This window comes from Aulonocara stuartgranti, assembly GCF_965226115.1.
Source record: "Aulonocara stuartgranti genome assembly, chromosome: 3".
Lineage (NCBI taxonomy): Eukaryota > Metazoa > Chordata > Actinopteri > Cichliformes > Cichlidae > Aulonocara > Aulonocara stuartgranti.
Genome location: NC_138941.1, coordinates 33,415,232 through 33,436,475, shown reverse-complemented (window position 1 = coordinate 33,436,475; position 21,244 = coordinate 33,415,232). Strand labels below are relative to the sequence as shown.

Genomic DNA, 21,244 nt, shown 5'->3' with positions numbered 1-21,244 from the left:
CGGATAAACTTAAATGAAAACCCTCTGGAAGATAAAGTGAGGATATATCTGTCAGTTGATAAGTGTTGGAGGAATTGGAGTTGCTCTAACTATACATAGGGCAATAATGTGCTGCCAGCTTGCAACTTTTCTAATAGACATGCATTGAAAAATGCTAAAGACATGAAAACTCGCTTAGTAAACCACTGACAAAGCTTTAACATCAAAATAAAGCTGTTTCAGCACTCAGGAAATTGCTATGCACAGCTAACATTAAATATATTCAGTGACATCCACCACGGGAACATGGTCCCCTCAGGGCATGCAGACCAATCACATACTATTTGTTTTAAGTGCCATCATGTGATAAAGGAAGTACCAAAGTCTAATGGAATTCATTTACTTTATAATACCATCACAATGTTTCCAACGACCTTGCTACATTTAATTTAGTCTCATTTCCCCCCAGTTTTTTAAGAAGGCAGGCTGAGTTTGCGGCACATAGCAGAGCTACAGTATGTTGGATTCAGGGTTGGATATCAAGCTGAGTGGCATAACTGCACTGCATAGTGAACAGAAAGCTATGCCTGGGACACAGAATAATAATAAAGTTATGTCCCAAAAAGTTGATTCTGTTCATCTGGACATAGCGTGACTGAAGAAGTCACTTGGATGAGTTATGTTCAGCTGAACATAACTCATCCAAGTGACTTCTTCAGTCACGCTATGTCCAGATGAACAGAATCAACTTTTGGGGATTTTCTTACTTGGATAATTGAGCGTGCATCAAGACAATAAAATTACATGTGCTACAGTGCTATGCACTTCAACAGGCTTCACCCCTTTAAAAAGCATTTGAACCGCAAAGTGTTTCCCAGATCCAAATTGGTGGGGAAATACTTGCTTTTTATCGGCTCCGTCTGTGCCCTTATCTCTCATTCTCTAATGGTTCAGCTACACTAGGTACCCACTGTTGTTATGTAACATCTGGTCACCATGGGAACTGGTCTCCCTCTCAACTCCCCGTGCTGTATATGGAGTGACCATTTGAGACAACACATCTTGCAAAAAGCTTCACGGGATGGCACAGCAAGCAACAAATGGCCCCAAGCACAAGATGGGAATAGACAGCAAAGAGCACAAAAGGGCAACGTCTTAAATTGTGATATTTCACTGCATTTATTTTATAGAATGCTCTACATGAAATGGACTGCTGTATTGTATTACGACCATAATATGTGTTGTTTGAATGGAAGTGATACAGTAAAACAATCTGAGATTGTTACACTACACTATAGTACATCTGCATAAAACACAACACTGTGTAATAAATCTTATTTGCATTTATGAGGTTGCTCAGTGAGAATCGCATTAGGACATTATGCGCACTCTGTGGAAACACCAACGTAGCTTTAACATTTGGAGATGATTACAAGTCGATAGCAAAAGCCCAAACTAGAAATAAGCCACAAGCCAATTGCACAGTGTAAGTAATCGCCCTGGCAGCACTAAACCTTCCATAAACTAAACAAAAATCTTTTTTGTAGTGTTGATTAGATTTCATTGGTATGAAGCGATCGATGAAATTCACTCCCAACAAAAAGTTGTCAGTCGTTTTACATACTGCATTTGATTGTCTCCTATACAGTATATACTGTTATGTATGTGATGCTAGACAGTTGAAATGTCTATTCAATTCTATTTTAATGATATAGCACCAAATCACAAAAACAGTTGCCCCAAAGCACTTTATACTGAAAGGTAAAGACCCTACAATAATACAGAGAAAATCCCAACAATCAAACGACTCTCTTTGAGCAAGCACTTGGTGACATTGGGAACGAAAAACTCCCTTTTAACAGGAAGAAACCTCTGGCAGAACCAGGGTAATGGCCACATACCAATGCATTACTGAAAATACACCTATTGTGCACCAACGACATCACAGGTTATGGCACCTTTTCCCAAGGTAATTGCATTCTAGCACTTGAATCATTTTCTTATCAGAGGACACCACAAATCCTGCATGGATTTTGCAAAACAAGCAAAAAAAAAGAAAAGTGTACACCCATGGTAGCAACCTACATGGCAGATGCATGCATCCACAGCAAAATATCAAACTCAGATTGCTGGAAATCCACAAGCTCAAGAACAACTCAAGAAACAATCTTCACTTAAAACCTACAAAATGACAGGTGTCTTTTTTTTTTCCAATCACAGATAAGTCCACATATGCAATCAAATGCTTTTTCCACCAAAGATATTGATGCACTCTCTCTAAACAACGTACTCATCTCTTTATCTAATCAACTAGTCTTCCACATCAGTGTGTTTGCCATCCATTTTTCCCACATCTTTTCAAATATCTAACAATAGAATGTATTAAAAGGTTCTCTAGCAGTTAACTTTCTGTCCTTTCTAACAAGCTGTTGTTTTTTATTTCCTGACTGCATGTGAATGTATTACGAAACTCAGAATAAATGAGATTTGACTCATTAAAGACCGCACAGGCTGAACTGTAGTCTACCGCCTCCAGCTCCAAGTGTTGCTGGTGTACACAGACTTGTAAGTTTGCTTTCCGAAAGGGCTCTTAGACTCATATGAAGACACCGAGGGCCTCGGGTTAGCCTCTGTCACAGATTTCTGAGGCTGCCACTGTCTGGGCAGGGACCTGTAACCGGCATGACTAACTGTGGTGGAGATAGAGCTCCTTACTGGCGACACAAACGATGGGAGCGAAGCTCGACTCAGGCTCTGGCTTTGGCTCCAAGTCTGGCTGCCTGTTTTCTGCGGTGCTTGGTAAGAAACCCTGGCTTTCCACTCTGCTGGCGGCTCAGGCAAGATTTTGCGCTGGGCTGCCAAGCGCACATTCGAGGCAAGGGTTTGCTGGAGGCTCTGGAAAGCAAAAGCTTCATCTACCAGGCCCATGGGATGCCGGGAGGCAGCCTCCCATGGTGTGAGGAGCTTTTGGCTTTTTTCCATCCAGCATGTCTGCCTTGCCGAGGGAGTTGTGGAGCCCAGTGCTGGGGGCTTTGGGGAGGAAGAAGTTGAAGCTGACTTCTGGCCCGTGAACTGTACTCTGGCTGGTGGAGAAAGGGAGTAGCTCCTGCCAGGGGCCTGTAAAGAAGAATCCAGACATGTTTATTTTAGTAAGGGTTCATTTGTGTTTGGCTCTTTGGCCAAATCAAATTAGCTTGGATAAGAGTGAGATGCAGAGTAGCTCCCTGCCAGGATTATTTCTTTTAAATGCAGTAATACATGTATAATTTACTTGTGTATAGAAGATCAGTGACTCTCTTATTCACAGGGGGTATGTGTATGTGTGTAAAAGAGTTCTAGGACATGTCATACTGCAGCCAGTGAATTAAACTGCACTAGCATTTGTCTAAACACATTGTCCCGCTTATTAATCAGAGCAACTGGCACATGAAAGTGCATAACCTTCTGGAAGTATAAGCCACATTCGGCTCATTTCCACTTAATATAGTTTGCTAAACAGCAACAGTTTGAAAGAATAACGAGATGGAAATGCTAAATGCCCAATACCAATAATATCCCCAGGATACCGGTGCTGCAGAGGGTTATGTGGGGTGAAAACACAGCTATACTGCACATAATCTCATCCAATGCCTCCTGTTATGTATGGTGGATAAGCAGAAAAGCCAGTGCTGCCATCATCTGGTGAGTGATGTGCACTGTCAGCTGATAAAATATGGCACAAATTTAAGAAGAGAGAAGAAGAGCGTGCAGAGATAAATGCTAAATCAGTCAAGGGGAATAAAGTCTCTGCTGCTCAGGTATGCGGTAGGCTTAAAATGCCCACAGGAGTGGGGGTCCTGGGCACAAGAATATATGAACAGATCAGTAGGTCATATTTTTACTTTGCTGAAGGAGACCGATAGCCCATTTGCACATGGTTTATGTCCTTCTATGTGCCATTTCTGCCAGATTTAACATGCTCAGAAAACGAGCGTAACAGCTGGGCTCCTTACATTTTAAGACAGATGTTCAAAACAGTCTTTAAATGCAGGAATGTTACATCCTGATTTATGGTTTGGCTAAGGTTTGATTTAGGGCATAAATACAATATTTATCTTGTATTTTTCTTATTAAAACAGAAATAATATGAAGCAAAAGGTGTCAAAGCTTGGTGTATTAGCACTACAGGGCATTAATGTGTGGGCTCTAAAGCAAGAGTAAACATTTGCTGTCTCTCTTTTATTGTCTTTTGATTGCAGATTGAAGATAAATGAATCGGCATGGGGATCAATTCCCTTCAGAAATAGTCGGTAAAATCCGCTAACTAAGATTATGAAATGATACTAATACTTTCATTCAACATATATCTGCTCTTTTTCAAAATCCATGATGCAACATGGATATATATTTCAGCTGTGCTCACTCACTTGACCATAATTATCCGGTGAAGTCACAGCTCTAATAATACTCTTCGTAAATGCATCATCACATGGTCATTCTGCAGGAATGTGCATCTCAAGTTTCTAAACTCTCTCTTTCTTTATTTTATTTTATTTTTTACAAAAAGGAGGTGATTTGGATAATTAGGTGCACCTTGCTGATAACTCTTGAAAATGGAACCACCAGATGCTGTGGTACGGACTAATTTGTGACAGATTTTTCTTTTTGTTGACAAGGTCAATAAGGACAGTATTTATAGTGAAAGTGGAGAAGTGGTGAAATTCAGCAAGACAACAGCAAAGAGACTAAAAATAGAAGAAACCCTAAAAGCATGTTCAGAGGACAAAAGAAAAGGAAACCAAACAAAGATAAAAGACAGTTTAATGGCACTGCAGTGAATCATACAGAAAGTGCACTATGAAGAGAAACACACAGACACAAAAAGAAAAGAACACAGAGAACCAAAGAAGCGACCCTGTACCAAAAATCAACTTGTGAGCATTACCAGGCTGGTTATCCTTTCAATAACTCTTCCTTTCTAGATCATGTATCATCTGTTCACATATCAAAACAAGGAACAGATACATAATGGGTAAATCTATGAGTGATAGACATTACATAACTGTCTCTTATCAGGAAAAATACTATGGCAGTCTGGAAGTTGGTAGCTTTCACTGGCTTAAGTTGAAATTTAAGCCTACTCTCTGGACCTCAGAATCTTGTCTCATGAGGGACTTTAAATATAGTGTCTAACATGACGCAACAGCTGGTAGAGAGCTTTAAATAAAACCCAACACACTTAAGTAGGTCCTACCAAAAAGGAATTGGGGAAAGTACTGGGGAAAAAAGAAGTATAGCACATTTTATGTTTAAGGAAAACAGTGTTAGTTGTCACAAGTCTGTCTGCCGTGTTATTTGGCCTAGAATAGCCTAAAATCCCACTGCTGTTACATAATCTCCGTACTCAACATCTGACGTTACACATTAAGCCTTCTGCTTGATATTATTACAGGCTACAGGCCCCATCCTTTTCACTTACCCACATACAAATACTTTTAGTATTTGCTTAAAAACTTTTTTTGGTCTTTTTAAAATGTAATAATTTGTAATATTAAGAACATTTATCATTTTCCCCTTTAAAAACATCAACCTGTCTTGACTTATCCAGTTCCACTGAATCTTTTTCTCGCACCCTTTTCTTTCACTTCACACTGAGCATTAGGCTCCCCTACATTCTTATTAATCACACAATTCTTTTGCATAAAATGTAATGAATTTACATTTATTACTTTTGCCTAATAAAATATGTTTACAATTATTATGACTATGCTGCGTCTGATAAGATATACTAAAATTCTATTAAAATAGGATGTAAGTCTATCCTTATATTCTTAATTTTATAGATATTCCTTTTTTCATTAGCTCCATGAACTTTTAGACTAGTAGGTTCTGCACTATGACAATAAATAGAGCTGGTAAGGAAAATAGTCCATGTGGCGGGGCACAAAACCTTTAATTCAAGCAGACGTCAAATAAGTCATGATTCTACAAGAATCACTCTTTATCAACTGCTGCAGGCTTCCACACCTGAGCTGAACTCTTATTAGCTGTAAACTTAGGCTTGGGAGCCACTCCAGGGTTACCACCAGATGCAGACTCAGGCCTAGCAGCCACAGGGAAACTGGGAGCAATATAGCTACTAAGAGGCTGTGGCTGGTAGGGCACTGAAGGAGCTGCCAGATAGGGAGGGCTATTGGCTGGCTGGTAACCAGCTTGTACCGAGTGTTGGTAGGGAGAGTTTGGAGACTGAGGGGCTTGGGGATGATAAGCAGGTGGAGCAGGTTGTTGATACTGTTGGTTATATACTTGCTGGTATGGACAACTAGGAGGTTGCTGATAAGGATTAGAGGGGGGATAAACATTTGGTTGGATCTGCTGATACTGGCTATCGTGCATCACAGGCTGCATTGGCATCTCATAGGTTTGTTGGGGGTATGGGGCACCAAATGGTCCAGCAGGCTGGACCAGGGGCATTTGCTCATATCTGATTGGTTGGTTATCATCAGGTGGATTAGGAGGCGAACAGCTGGTCTTAGGTGCGGAAGGCTTGGTGGCCTCTGCTGCTGGACCATAGATAAAGAGTGAGGAATTTAGTTGATAGGGTTGATGTTTCATGACATCTATTACATTAAGAGGTTTAGGAGCAGGCATCTGTTTCGCTTTGTCTTTTTTCTTTGCTTTGGTTGAGGGGCTACTTGAAGGGGGTTGCTTTGTTGCTGCTGGGGGATAAAAAGGTGATTGAATAGGGTTATATGCACGTGTAGGTGGAGCACGTACATTGGGAGTGTATTTCCACTCATTCGGTAAGGAAGCTGCTGGTGATGTTGACCTGCTTGCCTTATTTGCTTCCACCGTCTCAGAGTCCACGATATACTTCTCCATTCGAGACTGCCTCTTTGCAAACATATCAGCTCCTTTTCCTTTAACAGCTGGCATCTCAAATGCTGAACCCTGGGATGATGGGTTTAAGACAGTGGCCATTGGGTTGATGGGCGATGAAACTCTTTGACCAATAGTGAAAGAGTGCATTCGCTGTGGCGGAGTAGGAGGGGATCGGCTTTGTGGAACATTTTGTGGTGGTTGCCAAGGTTTTGGAGAGGGGCGAGTGTTCACTGTCAGTGTGGAAATATTCACAGGTTTTTGCTGTGATTGTGGAGTCCAGGCATTCACAGGTGTCTGAGGCTGTGTCTGAGCTGGTTGCCATGTGTTTATTGGTGGTTGTGGTGGACTCTTTGATGTAGGCTGTTGCCACTTTGGCTGTGGTGCTGGCTGGGCTGGAACAGGTTGAGCCCATGGAGACTGATGGTGGGCCTGATCCTGCTCTTGAGTCCAAGAACTTATGTGGTGTTGACCGTGCTCTGGGGGGTGTTGAGCCCATGGAGGCTGAGACTGAGTCTGGGCAGGTACTGGCGCCCATGGATTTAAATTGGCTTGAGGCTGTGCTTGAGGTTGTGGTTGAGCGACTTGGATCCAGGGTGGCTGAGCTTGGGGTTGAGTTTGTGATGGGGCCCATGCATTCACTGAAGGTAGCTGTTGCTGTTGTGGTTGAGCTGATACCCAAGGTGGTTGAGACTGACCTGGTGCTTCAGTCTGTGGCCATAATTGTGGAGGAGCCTGATGTTGTGCTTGCTGAACCCATGGTGGTTGTGGCTGGGATTCTGGTTGTACCCCTTGAACCCAAGGAGTTTGTGCTTGGGATTTTTTATGAGGTTGTTGCATCCATGGTGGTTGATGTTGAGAGTCTGTTTGTGATGGCTGTGTCCATTGGTGCTGTTGTTGTGGCTGCATTTGTTCTTGGGCTTGACTCCAGTTGGGCTGCATTTTCTGTAGATGTGGCTGCTCAGTAGAGTGTGCCCAAGGTGGGTGAACCTGCGGCTGAGACTGAGGTTGCTCTCGTGACTGGGCCCAGGATGGCTGAACATGTGCTTGGGCTTGTGATTGCTCTGGAGGCTGCGTCCAGGACTGCTGAATTTGAGGGGTCCAAGTACTTGTGGGAGGTTGCTGTGCCTGGTTCTGAGTAGGCTGATGTGATACCCAAGGTGGGTGAGGTGAGGACTGTCTTGGAGGTGGTTCTGAGGGCTGCACTTGAGCTGAATGCCAAGAACTTGAAGATAACTGTTGTTGCATTTGTGTTTGAGCTGCACCCCAGGTAGTCACAGCAGACGACTCAGACTGCAGCGTAGAATTCATATGACCATTTGCCTCTTGAGCTACAGCTTGTGTGGGCTGTTGTTGAGATTCGGGTTCTGGGAGCGGCCATGTGTGCTGTTCCTCTTTGTTGGTACTGCCAGGATTCTCCTGGGGTGCAGCAGGGGGATAAGACTCAGGGGCAGGTGCAGGGGTTGGCTCTAGTTCTGGAGCAGGAGTAGTCTCTGCGGTGGGGGCTGCAGCAGGTGTGGATAGACTATTTTCAGCACACTGAGGCATCTCCTGGTTGGTTGCTTCTATCTGTGAGGACCAAGGAGGTGATGTGGGATTGATCACAGGCTTTGGGGCAACTGGTGGAGGAATCTTGTGTTTGACTCGCTGAGACTGAAGAAAATTACAAGCCTCGGCTCCAAGACTAAGATAATCATCCTCAGGTCCTGATTCAAACCCGGGCTTTTTATCACCTTTGTTTAGGAGGTTCAGCAATGCTGGGTTTGGGGATACTTTTGGGGCTTCCTTAAATGTGAACATAGGCTTGGCTGCATTCTTTTTCCTTGAATCCAACAAAAGTCCCGTCCTGATTGCAGGAGTAGAAATGCGCTCATCACGGGAAGCAATCTGCTCTCCTTGACTCACAGAATCTTGATTGGTCCCACTCATTGCGTGAGAATAAGGGGTGGCCGCCATGTTGTCTGCTGAGAAAGGCTTTGCAGTACGATTGCTGAAAGAGCTCTGCATTTCATTTGTTTGATGTTGGACAGTGCCATTGACAGTTGCTGAATACTGCTGCATTTTTTGTTGCTCCTGATGATATTCTTGCTGCTGGTGATACATTTGCTGTTGCTGATAGTGACTTTGCTCATATTGCTGTTGCTGATATTGCTGCTGATATTGTTGCTGATATTGTTGTTGTTGTTGGTAGTTCTGCTGTTGCTCATAGTACTGTTGCTCTTGAAACTGCTGGTACTGTTGCTGGGTTTGCTGGTGCACGTTTACATCCATGTAACTGCGGCCTTCTGCAGCCGACTGCATGTAGGAATGCTCCACTATTTTATTTTTAGCCTCTTGCACTGCTTCAACGGGGATCCCTTGGCGCCTAAGCTCCTCGTGTTCGGCAGAAATCTCATCCATCCTCTGGCGACGCTGGGCAAACATCAGCGCACCCTTGCCTTTGGTTTCAGGCAAAGATTCCATCTCTGCTTGGTTCTTCAAATTCCTTTCGATTTCAAGAAGACCCTTGTCCAAGGTAAAAGTTAGCACACTTTTGCCACTGTGGGTGCTAGTGAGAAAAGGCTTATCTATGTCAGAGTCGTTTGGGGCCACAAGGATAAATTGTGGAGCAGAGGTTTCTTGTCTGCTGTCTGGATTTTCCTCGTACTCCTCGTCGCTGTACTCTGGCTCGTCTTCTCCTGTGCCGTAGCTCACGAGCGTGAATTTCTTAGCTCTCTGACGATGCTTCTTGAACATCAACAGCCCCTTGTTATTGGGGTTGGTCGGAGCAGCCGTAAGAAGAAGGGCAATTCGTTTACATTTGGACTTGGCTTCCTTTAGCTGTTTCTCTGAAATGCTCTCGTTGCGCCTGAGCCCTTAACAGAGAAGGAAAAGAGAGACAGTTGTGTTTAAAAAATGGCCAAAATGAATCCAATTTAATGGTACTAAAACCTTAAAGAATTACAATCATAAAAACATTTAATCTGTTCATCTGAATTTACTTAAAAAAATAAACAGTTCGTAAAGATTTTGAACAAGAGACTTTAAAGAGGCTTTACAAACTGCACTAAACACGTGACTGTAGTTAATATTTTTATATCAAATGCTGTTTAGTTTTGCTCTCATCAAAGCTGCCTGGAGAAGTTATGTGGAGACAGAAGATACAATTCACCTTTAACCTCCTAGGACCTGGCGTCCACATATGTGGACATCACATTTTGGGTTATTTAGACCAAAATACTCAATTTTGCTCTACAAGGGCCTGATATCCACTTACGAGGACATTATACTGCTACTGTTCTATCAAAATTTTAAACAAATATCCGTATATGTGGCTCTTATTTTTCATAAAAACAAAAATAAGGTAAAAAAAATAAATCTGGTAATTCTTTGTTTTTACGTTCATCTGGCCCCAATATGCCCAAATATCAAAGAGAAATTAAAAATGCATGCCGTGGAAGAGTTCGGGTCTTAGGAGGTTAAAATAAGCAAGCCACGAAGCAGTTTCATCTTGTAACGTTACTTTGATATTAACCTCATCCAGCATTTACAGCTAAAGCAGATACAGAAATAACAGTAAACTAATAATACAGCTTGCTCTGTGGTTGAACTGATCCAAACACTCAGCAAATAGACTGTAAACTGAGCTATTTACAGATTCATTCACTCAAAAAAAAATGATACATTACATATTTTCTCAGTCCACACATTACATTTACATACTTACATACTATCCAGCTGTGATTTTATCATTCAAATGAGCTCATTCCCTTGAACATAATACACTGGCCCATAAAGCAATAATGAAATTCTCCGACCCATGTCTAATATTCCCATTTGTACACTCAATCACTCATCCAACCCTGTAAAGTAGCCAAGAATAGGAAGCAAGAAAGATTATTTTAGCATGCATGCAATAAATTCACCAGGACAGCAACGTCTTTACCAATCCTTCTGTGTGTGTTGGCACGCAGTCTACTTGAAAGAAAAAAAATAAAATAAAATGTTTTCTTCTGAAATCACATTTCGTCCAATCCGACAGTCACGGAGAATGTGCGCCGAATGCAATCGCACAATAACACCAGCGGGCTTACTTTTTTATATTCTTGCAAGACTAACCTGAAGGTGGAGGAGACAGCGGGAGTGAGCGACAGACTCACTTTTTGAGTTTAGTTAAAGCACTCAGTTTGAAAGGATCAGGTAACGGGTCTGGGGGAGCACATGCTGGTGTCTGTCAAAGGGCCACTTCTGCAGGCATCGTCAGCGTGCTGGGGTTATATTTATGTCTTCTACACAGCTCAGAGGAACGCCCCGGTATCCATATTCACCATTGCCTCTCTTTAAATGGATGGTTTTAATGTTTTATAGGGTGCAGATGCTCCCCCCCCCATACATACAATCCATTCTTTTTGTATCTTTCTCTTGTGATAGTGAATTCTTATATGATAAGACTTTGTTAGAAGCTCGATCGACCCGCAATACTATAACTTTGGTTCTGAGATAATTCAGGTTAGATCCGGATGCATCTCCTTCCTTTCAAAGGAATGAGCACCCCACCCCCCTTGCAGTTGCAGTGAGAGACTATTTTGAGGCGTACACACACTGGACATCAGGCTTTGGAATGCACACATGTTGACAAATGTAATTTAGTGCTGAAGATTACCCCTCTTAAAGAAAAGACAGTTATCCCCACTCACACACACAGAAAGAATGCACACGAAGGTAATACTGGTGCAGGTGGAACCAGTCCAAATATACTTACTGGCATGCCTAGCCCGATGCTTGTTGGGTTTGTGTTGAACTCCTTCAGAATCAGACTCCTGCTCTTCTGCAGGACTGCAGTCCTCTTCTTCTCCTTCACTTTGAGAACCAACTGTTTCCCTTACCCGAGTGCCACCTCCACTCTGGAGGCCCCTCCCTACTCCCGATGCCTCCAAAATGACCTCCACCTGCCCCAGCATTAAAGGGGAGTTGAGAACCACTCCATGATGGCTTAGCGGCTCCCTGACGGAGCGCGATGCGGTGGCGGCATTGGTGATATGAACAGCCTCCACACCCTCCCGGTTTGAGAGGTCCCCATCAATCCCACGAGCACTTCCGAGCGAGGCGCAGCCCACATCATCCAAGGTTTGCTCAGACAGGGACACCTGGAGCTCCACCATGTCCCCAGGTGAGAAGCACCGCTGTACTTTATCATCTTCTTCCTTAGATGAGGGGATATGTAGCTGAGTGCAAAGCAGCTGGCCTTCCTTGGAAAACTCTGTGTTGATATTAAACTCTTTGCTGTAGGTCTCATCCGGGGATTCAGGATTTGGGATTTGGGATGTTTGCTTTGGGGGGAAGATGTGAAGGGTGGTGCTCTCTAAAGTCTCACCCGCAGAGGCCCTCTCACTGCAGTGCATTTCATCCGATTCATAGTCTTCAGTGGTGATGGAGTGGTATCTTTAGAAAAGAAGAAGGCGAGATAAACAATGAGTGACGGAGTAAATGTGTTTTTTCTTTTCATTATTAAAATGAACTGAACTTGGGGGAAGACATGAAAACAATTACTTATTGATAAATGTTATTGGTTACATTTTTTCCTCTTCTACAGTTTGAAATGTACACTTCCTGTTTTCCAGTAATGTCAAAACTTGGACAGATTTCTTTTAGACCCGTGTTTTAATTAAATCTCTAAATAGACTAAAACCCACCCAATTTACACCTCTAAGCAAGATGCAGGGGTGTTCACTCGACAGAAGCAGGCATTTCAGCACTGGATTGAAGCCCTCGTTGTTCCGCTGAAGTTGTCAAAGCAATCAAGGAGATTTAATCTCGATGTAGAAAGTGAATCGAAAAGGTCAGGGCACCGAAGTGGAAAATAATTACGTTCAGACACCGATCTGCCTAATTTCGACTTTCAAGGTCAGTTTGGAGCAGCATAAACTAACGTCATTATGCATGACAGCAACTGTGCTCAAGTCAATTAGCCGTTAAAGACCAGCTCTTGTCTCCAAATGTAATCAACTTCTGTCAAACAGCAAAGTTGAGACGATCTGCTCGGAATCTCCCTTTAAAGCAGCTACACAACAAGCAGTCAAGGCCTGTTAAAGAGAAAGCGGGATTATCTGAGGACATGTCACTCTGATAAACAGACTGGCACTGCCAGTTGAGTAATGGCTGAGCAGCTGCATGCCAATCAGACACACAAATCTGCAACACCTTGGCAAAGCCACTTGGTAGGTTCAGCATGGTCGAGGCACAGGCTACAACACACGCAGACGTGGCTGGATATGATCACAGAAACAGGGGTTCATTCAAGTATGCAAAAAGGCCACATGTCATAAAGCTACATGCTATCTAAATGCTAATAAAACAGTGGAACGATCAGTTTTCCCTGCTGCTGTGGTCACCAAGGACTTACAGTTTGCATGGCTCAGTTGTCACAATGCAAAGGCTCTGCGGTGTAACTGATAAACCTACATTATTTTGTGTTTTACTACTTCACATTATTACATGTTATCCTATGAATACGGTCCTGTGCCTTTGTTTTCTGAAACTCGGGGTTTTCTAGGCTTCGCACATGTCTCATATGATCTCAGTTCAGCGGCTGGCATGCTGCATTACCTTCTGACTAGCAGCTGCAGACAGTCGATTGATGTGTCGATTAGCGCAAACGCTTGTAAAAGGGTGAGGTCAGCACACAGCTCCCCGTTGATTGACACCACCTCATCTCCATCCTGTACTCCAGCCAGGGAGGCACGACCACCCTCCTCTACCTGCAGAAGACATTTGGGAGTCAGAAAAGAAAGGAAAAAAAAAAAAACACAGTTTGATGTGTAACTTCTTCACAAACAGCGTAGCGGGGTGCAGCATCAGGCAATAGAAGGATAACATGAGATAAAGGCCTGCCAAGAGTGAGATCTGCTGTTTAAGATTCACGAATCTCGGTTGTCATGTTTGAAATATTACCTGTCAAAAAGCAGAAATCAGTTTCACAAGTTCATATTTTTTCTGGGAAATCAGATAAGAAAACTCTTTTTCACGTAACACGAGGTGAAAATGGACGTCCAGTAAAAGCCAGTGTGAAGATCAAGCCAGCCAAAGTGTGCAGAGGAATTCAGACTGGACCGTTAACATTTTAGAGATCTGAAGAGAGCATGCCGGCAGCGTAATTTAACTTAACGTAATGTACATTTGGCACCAAAATGTACAAACACTGACATAGGCTAGGTGTTCAGTAATAAAACTATTAATTCTACCTTGAATCTTGACTGTGCTGCTGCATATTATTGCTGTAGTCGAGCTCTGGGCAGAGCCATTTAAAGGGCACCTCTTTACACAGTTAGACTAATGACTGATGGTTTCATTTTCTTCTAATTGGTTCCTGGAGCCTATAAAATGGTTCATTAATAAGAGGATTTAATAAGGAGAAATACCTCATAAATTCAGCACAAAAGGCCACTCATACAGCTAAGGGGATAAATTATTACTGTAGTACTATGCTATTAGAGGATTTGGTTTCAGGAGTTATGTTAAGATATTTTGCCAGTATCCCAATTACAAAGCTTTAGGAAGGTTTCTCAGATATCTTAAGACTGGCAGCCGTTTGAAAATGTTGATTCCTTTTTCTTTACGCTTTATCTTCGTCAGTTCTAGATTAAAGACCACATGCCATAAAAAAAATAAACCCTGGTAGTGATAAAGTTATGCTTTTAATAAGCGTCTTTGGCTAATTTTCCTGAGGGATTGATTTAGAGAACTTTATACTGGCATCAAAATCAATACACAGGGAAGGCACCATGATTTTCTACTGTTACAGAATGTCTCTCTGCTGAATGATTTAAATGATCTCCTGACAAGCTGCTCTACCTGAGCACTTGTACAACATGTCTCATTCACACAAGCCTTTTTTTTTCTGTGGTGCTTTTCTATCTAACATTCACACTCGGATTGATGCATCAGAGACCAACTTGGGGATTTGTAACTTGCCCAAGGATATTTATCAAACCACCACCTTTCCAATTAATAGAGAATCTGCTCTATTTCCTGAGCTGCAGCCACCCCGTTAGTGGGAAATCAACCCCAAAATCTCTTATTTACAATCACTATGCTGTGTTATTAGGATGAAAATACATAAAGCTGTGCAACATCTAAAATGTCAAAGTCGTTTTACATTGTGTACCACATACTGCCAGCTTTGATCTTAAGTGGGTCAGAGTGGACCAGTGAAACTTGATAAATGGGTAAAATTACAAAAAAAAGTTCTGATAGTTCATTGCCCAGGACATTGTTCAATATCCTGTAATTCTAAAATATAAAGTTTTCATTAATTAACAAATGCTGGTGAAAAACATAGTAAAAAAACAACAGTTTGTCATCGTTTATCTATAACTTAATTACTTTGGTGTAGTAAGAAAAGTTGGAAAACCTGAAAATACAGGTAAAGATCTATGTACTCATTTTCCAAAGCTGTCCAGTGGGCCAGATTGGAGACTTTACCAGGCCAGTTCTGGCCCCCGGGCCATATGTTTGATACCTCTGGTCTTAGAATAACAATGCTTTACAAAAGTGTCCTGAAACTTTGTGACTTTCATACTGCAAATGAGGCAGTTCTGCATAGCTGCAGTGAAACAACTTCATCACTAGATGGAGATGCACACACATTGTACAGCTGATGGGGGGAAGCGAAAAACCTCTGAGTGAGATTTCATAATATAGAAAGGAATCAAAAGTCAAAAAAGCCTGCCTTTACTTTGTACACCATTTTTGATTTCACATATTTGCTATTAAAACTTTCCCCAATGAAACCAGTTGTAGTCTTTCTTCTTTGGATGTCATTACTTTTGCCCATTGCTTATATTTAAATATAATGCAAGAATGATCCTACTTTGTTATACATACAAATATCTTTCAGGTGTTCCATTATAGAGATGGTAACTTTCCATCCTCGCTCCAGTTTTTCGGAGCAAACAGCGAACAAAACAAGCCCTATATGGCAGCCAATGTGTCCGTCCCTTTGGGACTCGCACCTCGCTACAGGGAGGACGGTTACTTCTGGGATGCCACAGCAACGGTCCACACTCCAAAAAAGGAGGGGAAAGATTTGTCGTTGTCTCTCCTCACAACTCAAAATACACAGTCCGCCAATGTTTACCACACAGCTTACAAAGAAAAGCCTCAGATATGCACTAAGTGCCCTTGAGAGGATAGCAGATAAATGCTGTGTAGGTTTCTTCAAATGGAGAGGAACTTGTCAAAATAATTGGCCACATAACTATTTTAATGTGGGGCTGTAACAATGTCTGGGTAACCACTTTTCAAATGAGCTATTTAAGTGCATTAAACCTAACAGAAAATCACAGGAAATACAGGAACGGGTGATGTCTCTGCCTACCTCCGTGTGGTTCCTGCCTTTCACAGCTTTGAGCAATTATTGTTTTTAGATTACAGGCAGATATTTTCCAGGTGTTTCACATTTAGCACTAAATCCATGCTGGAAGATTTATATTTGACCCTCCTGTATGTTCCCCTTGTTTTGTGTTAGGTTATTTATGCTATCAAGAGTTTAGCTTTCCTCTAAATTTGCATCATTTCTTATTATAACTGTATTTCCTTTCATTTGAGCTGTATGTGTCTTGAGGAGAGATACATTTGTTTTTTTGTCATGTGCATGCATGCCAAGCCATAACACACCAATGAAGGCACTGAAATAGAATATAGATTACTTATTATACATACATGTGGAAGAAGATTACTTTTTTTTTTTTTTTTAACTTATAATATTCATAAATCATTATTCTTCATTTCTGGCTTTGATGTTTTTTCTTGCAAAGAATAATTAAGCCCCCATTTAAGATCTAGCTATAAATCTGTTATTGTTTGTGTCACTGGTAGACGTTTCTCTAGTCTGCAGTATTTTTTTCTATAATAAAGATGGCTTTTAGCTGTAATTGGGTTTTATTTGCAATCAGTAGCAGAATTCCCGACAGTTTTCCATTTGTTACATCATCTGGATGTATGACTAATGTATGGAGTAATGGATCTGGAATGACATCAGTTCCCAAAAACTGCCTAATGTCTTTTTTGAACAGCTTTCCAGAAATTAAAATAATTCTTAAAGATGTCCTGCGGGCACAAAATAGATGAAATACAGTTTCACTTTATTTTTTTTAATCGAATTCCTTGGCTGTAAATCCCAGAAAGTTCACTTTTTCAGTGTGTGCATAGTAATGCCCTGCTCAGTAAAATAAGCCTTAAACTCAGATTAAACTAAAAATAAATAAATAAATAAATGATTTATCCAAGAACAGCAACATTTAATTCATCCATCATCTATAACTCAACCAGTTGAAGGTTGCAGGAGTCTCTTCCTATCCTATCCCAGCTGAGAAGCAGACACTCATTCTTATGCATGCCTTCAGACTGTCGGAGGAAGTCAAAGAGGACCAACGCAGACACGGGGAGGACATGCAAACTCCACGCAGAAAGGTCCAAAAGGTCTAAAGCAACAATCCTAACCACTGCACCATCACGCCACCTATATCTGTGCACCACTCCAAACATCACACGCAATTGCACAATCAGCTATTTTAATATTGCCCTCACATTTGCACTGATGTGAGGGGAATAGCTGGACTCTGACACAAACATCACCTCTTTCACAATAAAAGCGACTTTAGAAGAAAGCAAGAAAAACAGTATTGCAACATCCAAGAATATTTTTTTTCTGTCACAAATTAAACACCACACACTTTGGGGGGTTGACGAAGAGCAGGAATGCCGCAAATACAAAGCTGTTTGAGCACTGGCCCTCATTTGTTTAGATGATGTGAAACAGAAAAGAGGAAAACAAGCCCGGCCAGCCATCGCGTAAGGTCACTGCTTTCTCCCAGGATTGGAAATGAGATGGCTTGTTGCACAACACAATGCCCAAACTCAGATAAGTGACTGAGCTGTGAATCACTCTGCTTAGTCTGGGAAAACAGCAGTGAATGACTGAGGAAACGGCTCATTGGCTCATTTCTTGGCAGCTTAACGAGGTTCCTGTGGCGCACTATTAGGGCCGAAGCATCAGCAACAAAAGCCGTCTTTGCTCTGTAAAAGGCAAAAGAACAACTCATAAAAGTTTTTATACTTTAACAGACTAACAGATTAGTTCATGTATGTAAGAATAAACTCGTGCAAACTTTTAAAAGTCTTTCATGAAGATCACAGTTATCACTGCGTGCTCCTTAACTGATCTGATGCATGTTGACATTTCACATACAGAGATGGAATACCTTAGTAATTAGGCCAAAAAGTCTCCTGATCAGGCTGGTGGGATTTAAACTCTCTTTAATTTTTATATTTTTTGTATTGGAATATCTGTTTAATATGAATGCATTCTGCATCACAGAGCAAACGCAGCTTTTTCACCTTGGTGCGTGTTAGTGAATTTGACACAGCTTTGTACTGAGCGTGCTCCTGCAGCTTTAAAAAAATAAAGTGACCTCATCAAGTTTGTACTCAAGCCAGGACTCCAAATAAGAAGAAAAATACAAGCACCCTTATATGGACAGAACCTTTTAAGAGGGGATACAGAGCGCCTTACTCTGTGTCGCTTGTCAGTACACTGAACAATCACTTTCCCCCAGGAAACAAAACACGGTGTCCACGACATTCAGCAGAAGCATTAAAAAACACACATTTTTTTATCAGACGCAGGAGAGCCTCTAGCTCGAGAGCATTTGTCACGATCTCGGTATGTTTGTTTCTCTTTTTGTAACTTCTGACTAACAGACTTGGCTCACTCACAAGAAAAGTTTAAAGGTATGTTTAGAGTTATGTCTTCCAGATGAGGCAGACTGGAACTGAACCCCCCCCACACACAACCCCAGATGTCCCAAACTGGGGCATATGTAGCTACTTCACATTAATAGGCCCATACTTGAACGCAATGTATTCACAGCACCCGTTTGTTAACACACGGGAACACTTTGGGTGCAAGGATGCTTTAAAAAGCACATTTATGTCTGAAATTAGGCAGCACAGTTTCACGAGAAAATTAAAGCTTCAGGAGGCATCGAAGGGAGAGCAACTTTATAAATAGCTTTGCTTGCTTTACCTCACGTTAAGTGCTGTTTTTGGCTTAGAGTTGTGAGAGGGGATATAGTAGCTTATGTGCAATATTTGCAATTTTTTTCTCAATACAGTCTACTAAACTTTATGGGGTATTTCTCTCACTCAAAGCTAACAAGATTTAAGAGTTGTTTATTGCCCACAGGAGATATTTGTCTTCAGGTGCTTTTGCTGATGCTTTTATTCTGACATTAGGCAGACACTGAGTGTCAGGCCTGCGTGAGGGGGGCATTTCATAGGAAAAAGTGTCACTATACTATTTAATCAGACTAATCATATAAAGGACAGAAAGCAACTTTACAGATGTGGCTTCACTTGTTGGAGACATGCTAAACATCTGTCATGAAAATGATCTGCTGAGGTTTTTGGATTCTCCAAAACTTTCTCCCGGTGGCGCTTCGATGTCGCAGGAATGTGGCTTAAGAATGGTTTTTTAAAATTTTATTTTTACATGCACTCTGTTGACAAGTTGATGGGGAATGTGTGCAGCTTGAGCACTTTGGAACATACAGACCATATATAGAGCTTAAGCAGCTGGTCAAGGTAACGGCACCTGGTTTCACAAATACTGTGCATCACAGTGTGTGCAACACTATCCCATGTCTTTAAGGCAGATTGGTTTAAGGTGATCCAGCCTTTCAGTGATCCTTACACTCACAAAGATGCTCATTTATGGTTATGGTAAAGAGTAAAAAAGCTCCACTTAAGCTTAAACTTTCATTTTTCCATCCATCTACTTGTTTATTTGAACGTTTGAAGGCAGTAAACTAAGTTGGCTGGTACAATGGCTTTTACTGTATTATTAATTTTTTTGAGTGAGTTGTTGTATGCAACGCTGTCCACACTTGCATAATATGTAAAGCTGTTAAAAGTGACTAATTAATTATGATACTAATTTAAGTATCATAATAAGCTTTAAACTGGTTTCCATTATCACTGGCTGCAAAATGAGAACGTGTGATGGACGGACGAGCAAATAATAGGAAATAACCTAAAGAGTACAACATATATTATCTGTCTGTGTACATTTACATTACAGTATGTTAAAAAATGGCCTCTGCGTCTCATCAGAAAGTGGCTACATCAGCAGTTACCTCTAAGCAGATAAAACCCCGCACCTCTAAGGTTTATTACCTTATTATCAGGCTAAACAAATGTCACGCAGCTGAATCGTTCTTACAGCAAAACTTCAAATTTGCCTGTCCTCCTCTCTATCTCTTATTTGAATTCTTTTTGAAAGGGATATTTGCATGATAACCTCTTAGTTTTAGCCGCACTTGTTTTTTGTTCATACTAAAACGTAACACCTTGGTGTTATGCACATATACCTTCACTCTTCAGTCTGGTTACTGGACTTGCTTTCTTGCTTAAAAAGTCTTTGTGACTGAAAACAGATCATACTGCCCTGAGCTTCACACTCTGTCGTGGCCTTGACCATATAAGGGTGCCGAGGAATCTCTCACCAAAACACAGCCAACGCGCACAAAAATGCAGCGGCAGACAGCTCTCTCCCATCAAATTTCAGACTTTTTAAAGTCTCTGTTTTTCTGTTTTTTTCTGTTTTCCTGCTGAATTTCTCACCTTAAAAAAAAACTGTCGTGACTCTGAAGAAACAGAAACTTTTCCAGGATCTCAACAACAACATGTCCACAAACTTTCATTAGGCTGTTTATCCATCGTTGCAGTCTCACTAGCATTAGATTAGACAGGCATGACCCTGCTCAAGTGGTATTAAAACATCCTCCCACGCACGCTCGCATACATACCTGGGAAACTAGAAGAGGTCTGTAGGTGTCCCCTTCTCCCTCTCGCAGGGTGAATCCCCAGGGCGCAGCACCACGCAGCGTTACGCAGATGTAATCCCCGGTGCCCATGCTGCGCGCAGCTCCTCAGCCAAACTTCCACGGCGCGCTCATGGAGCTGTCAGCCGGGCCAGCAGCACTTAACGAAAAACCACATCCACCGCACCGCTGTAGCCTATAACCCCCATCATCTGTCCTCAGAGTCCAGCCCGTTTTGGAAACGTCACTGCGCACGGACCCGCCTGCCGGCGTTAAACGCAACTGGTGGTGGGTGTAACTATCACTACTTCACCAACATCCCTGAACATCTTATTCAAAGGGAGATTTTGGGCAAGTGAGGTGAGGGGTACTTTTATGATTTAGAGACAGCAAAGACGAAGACAATGAATTATATTATAATAATACTTCTTGGTTATTTGTTTAAATTGAGAATGTTAATTCCAGCTTTGTTTGTGTCAGATACCTAAATAATGAGTACTGAATGTACTTTTGTGGCTTCATATCAGCATCCATTCATTCTCTTTGCC

General features: G+C 41.8%; 1 protein-coding gene across 3 annotated transcripts; it reads right to left on the bottom strand.

The window, feature by feature from the left end:
* Window positions 1-917: 917 nt before the first annotated feature.
* Window positions 918-20,928, bottom strand: synpo2a (synaptopodin 2a). Of its 3 annotated transcripts, none has more exons than XM_082526535.1 (5): window positions 20,682-20,928; window positions 13,423-13,574; window positions 11,579-12,258; window positions 6,736-9,692; window positions 918-3,096 (listed from the first exon to the last, which is right to left on the bottom strand). In XM_082526535.1, exons 1-5 carry the CDS (start codon window positions 20,787-20,789, stop codon window positions 2,503-2,505), a joined length of 4,491 nt encoding a protein of 1,496 aa, XP_082382661.1. In that variant the 5' UTR covers window positions 20,790-20,928; the 3' UTR covers window positions 918-2,502. The 3 variants fall into 3 exon arrangements, with proteins under 3 accessions (XP_082382661.1, XP_082382662.1, XP_082382660.1); XM_082526536.1 differs by having other exon boundaries at window positions 6,796-9,692; XM_082526534.1 differs by lacking the exon at window positions 918-3,096 and having other exon boundaries at window positions 4,763-9,692.
* Between the last annotated feature and the right edge of the window lie 316 nt (window positions 20,929-21,244).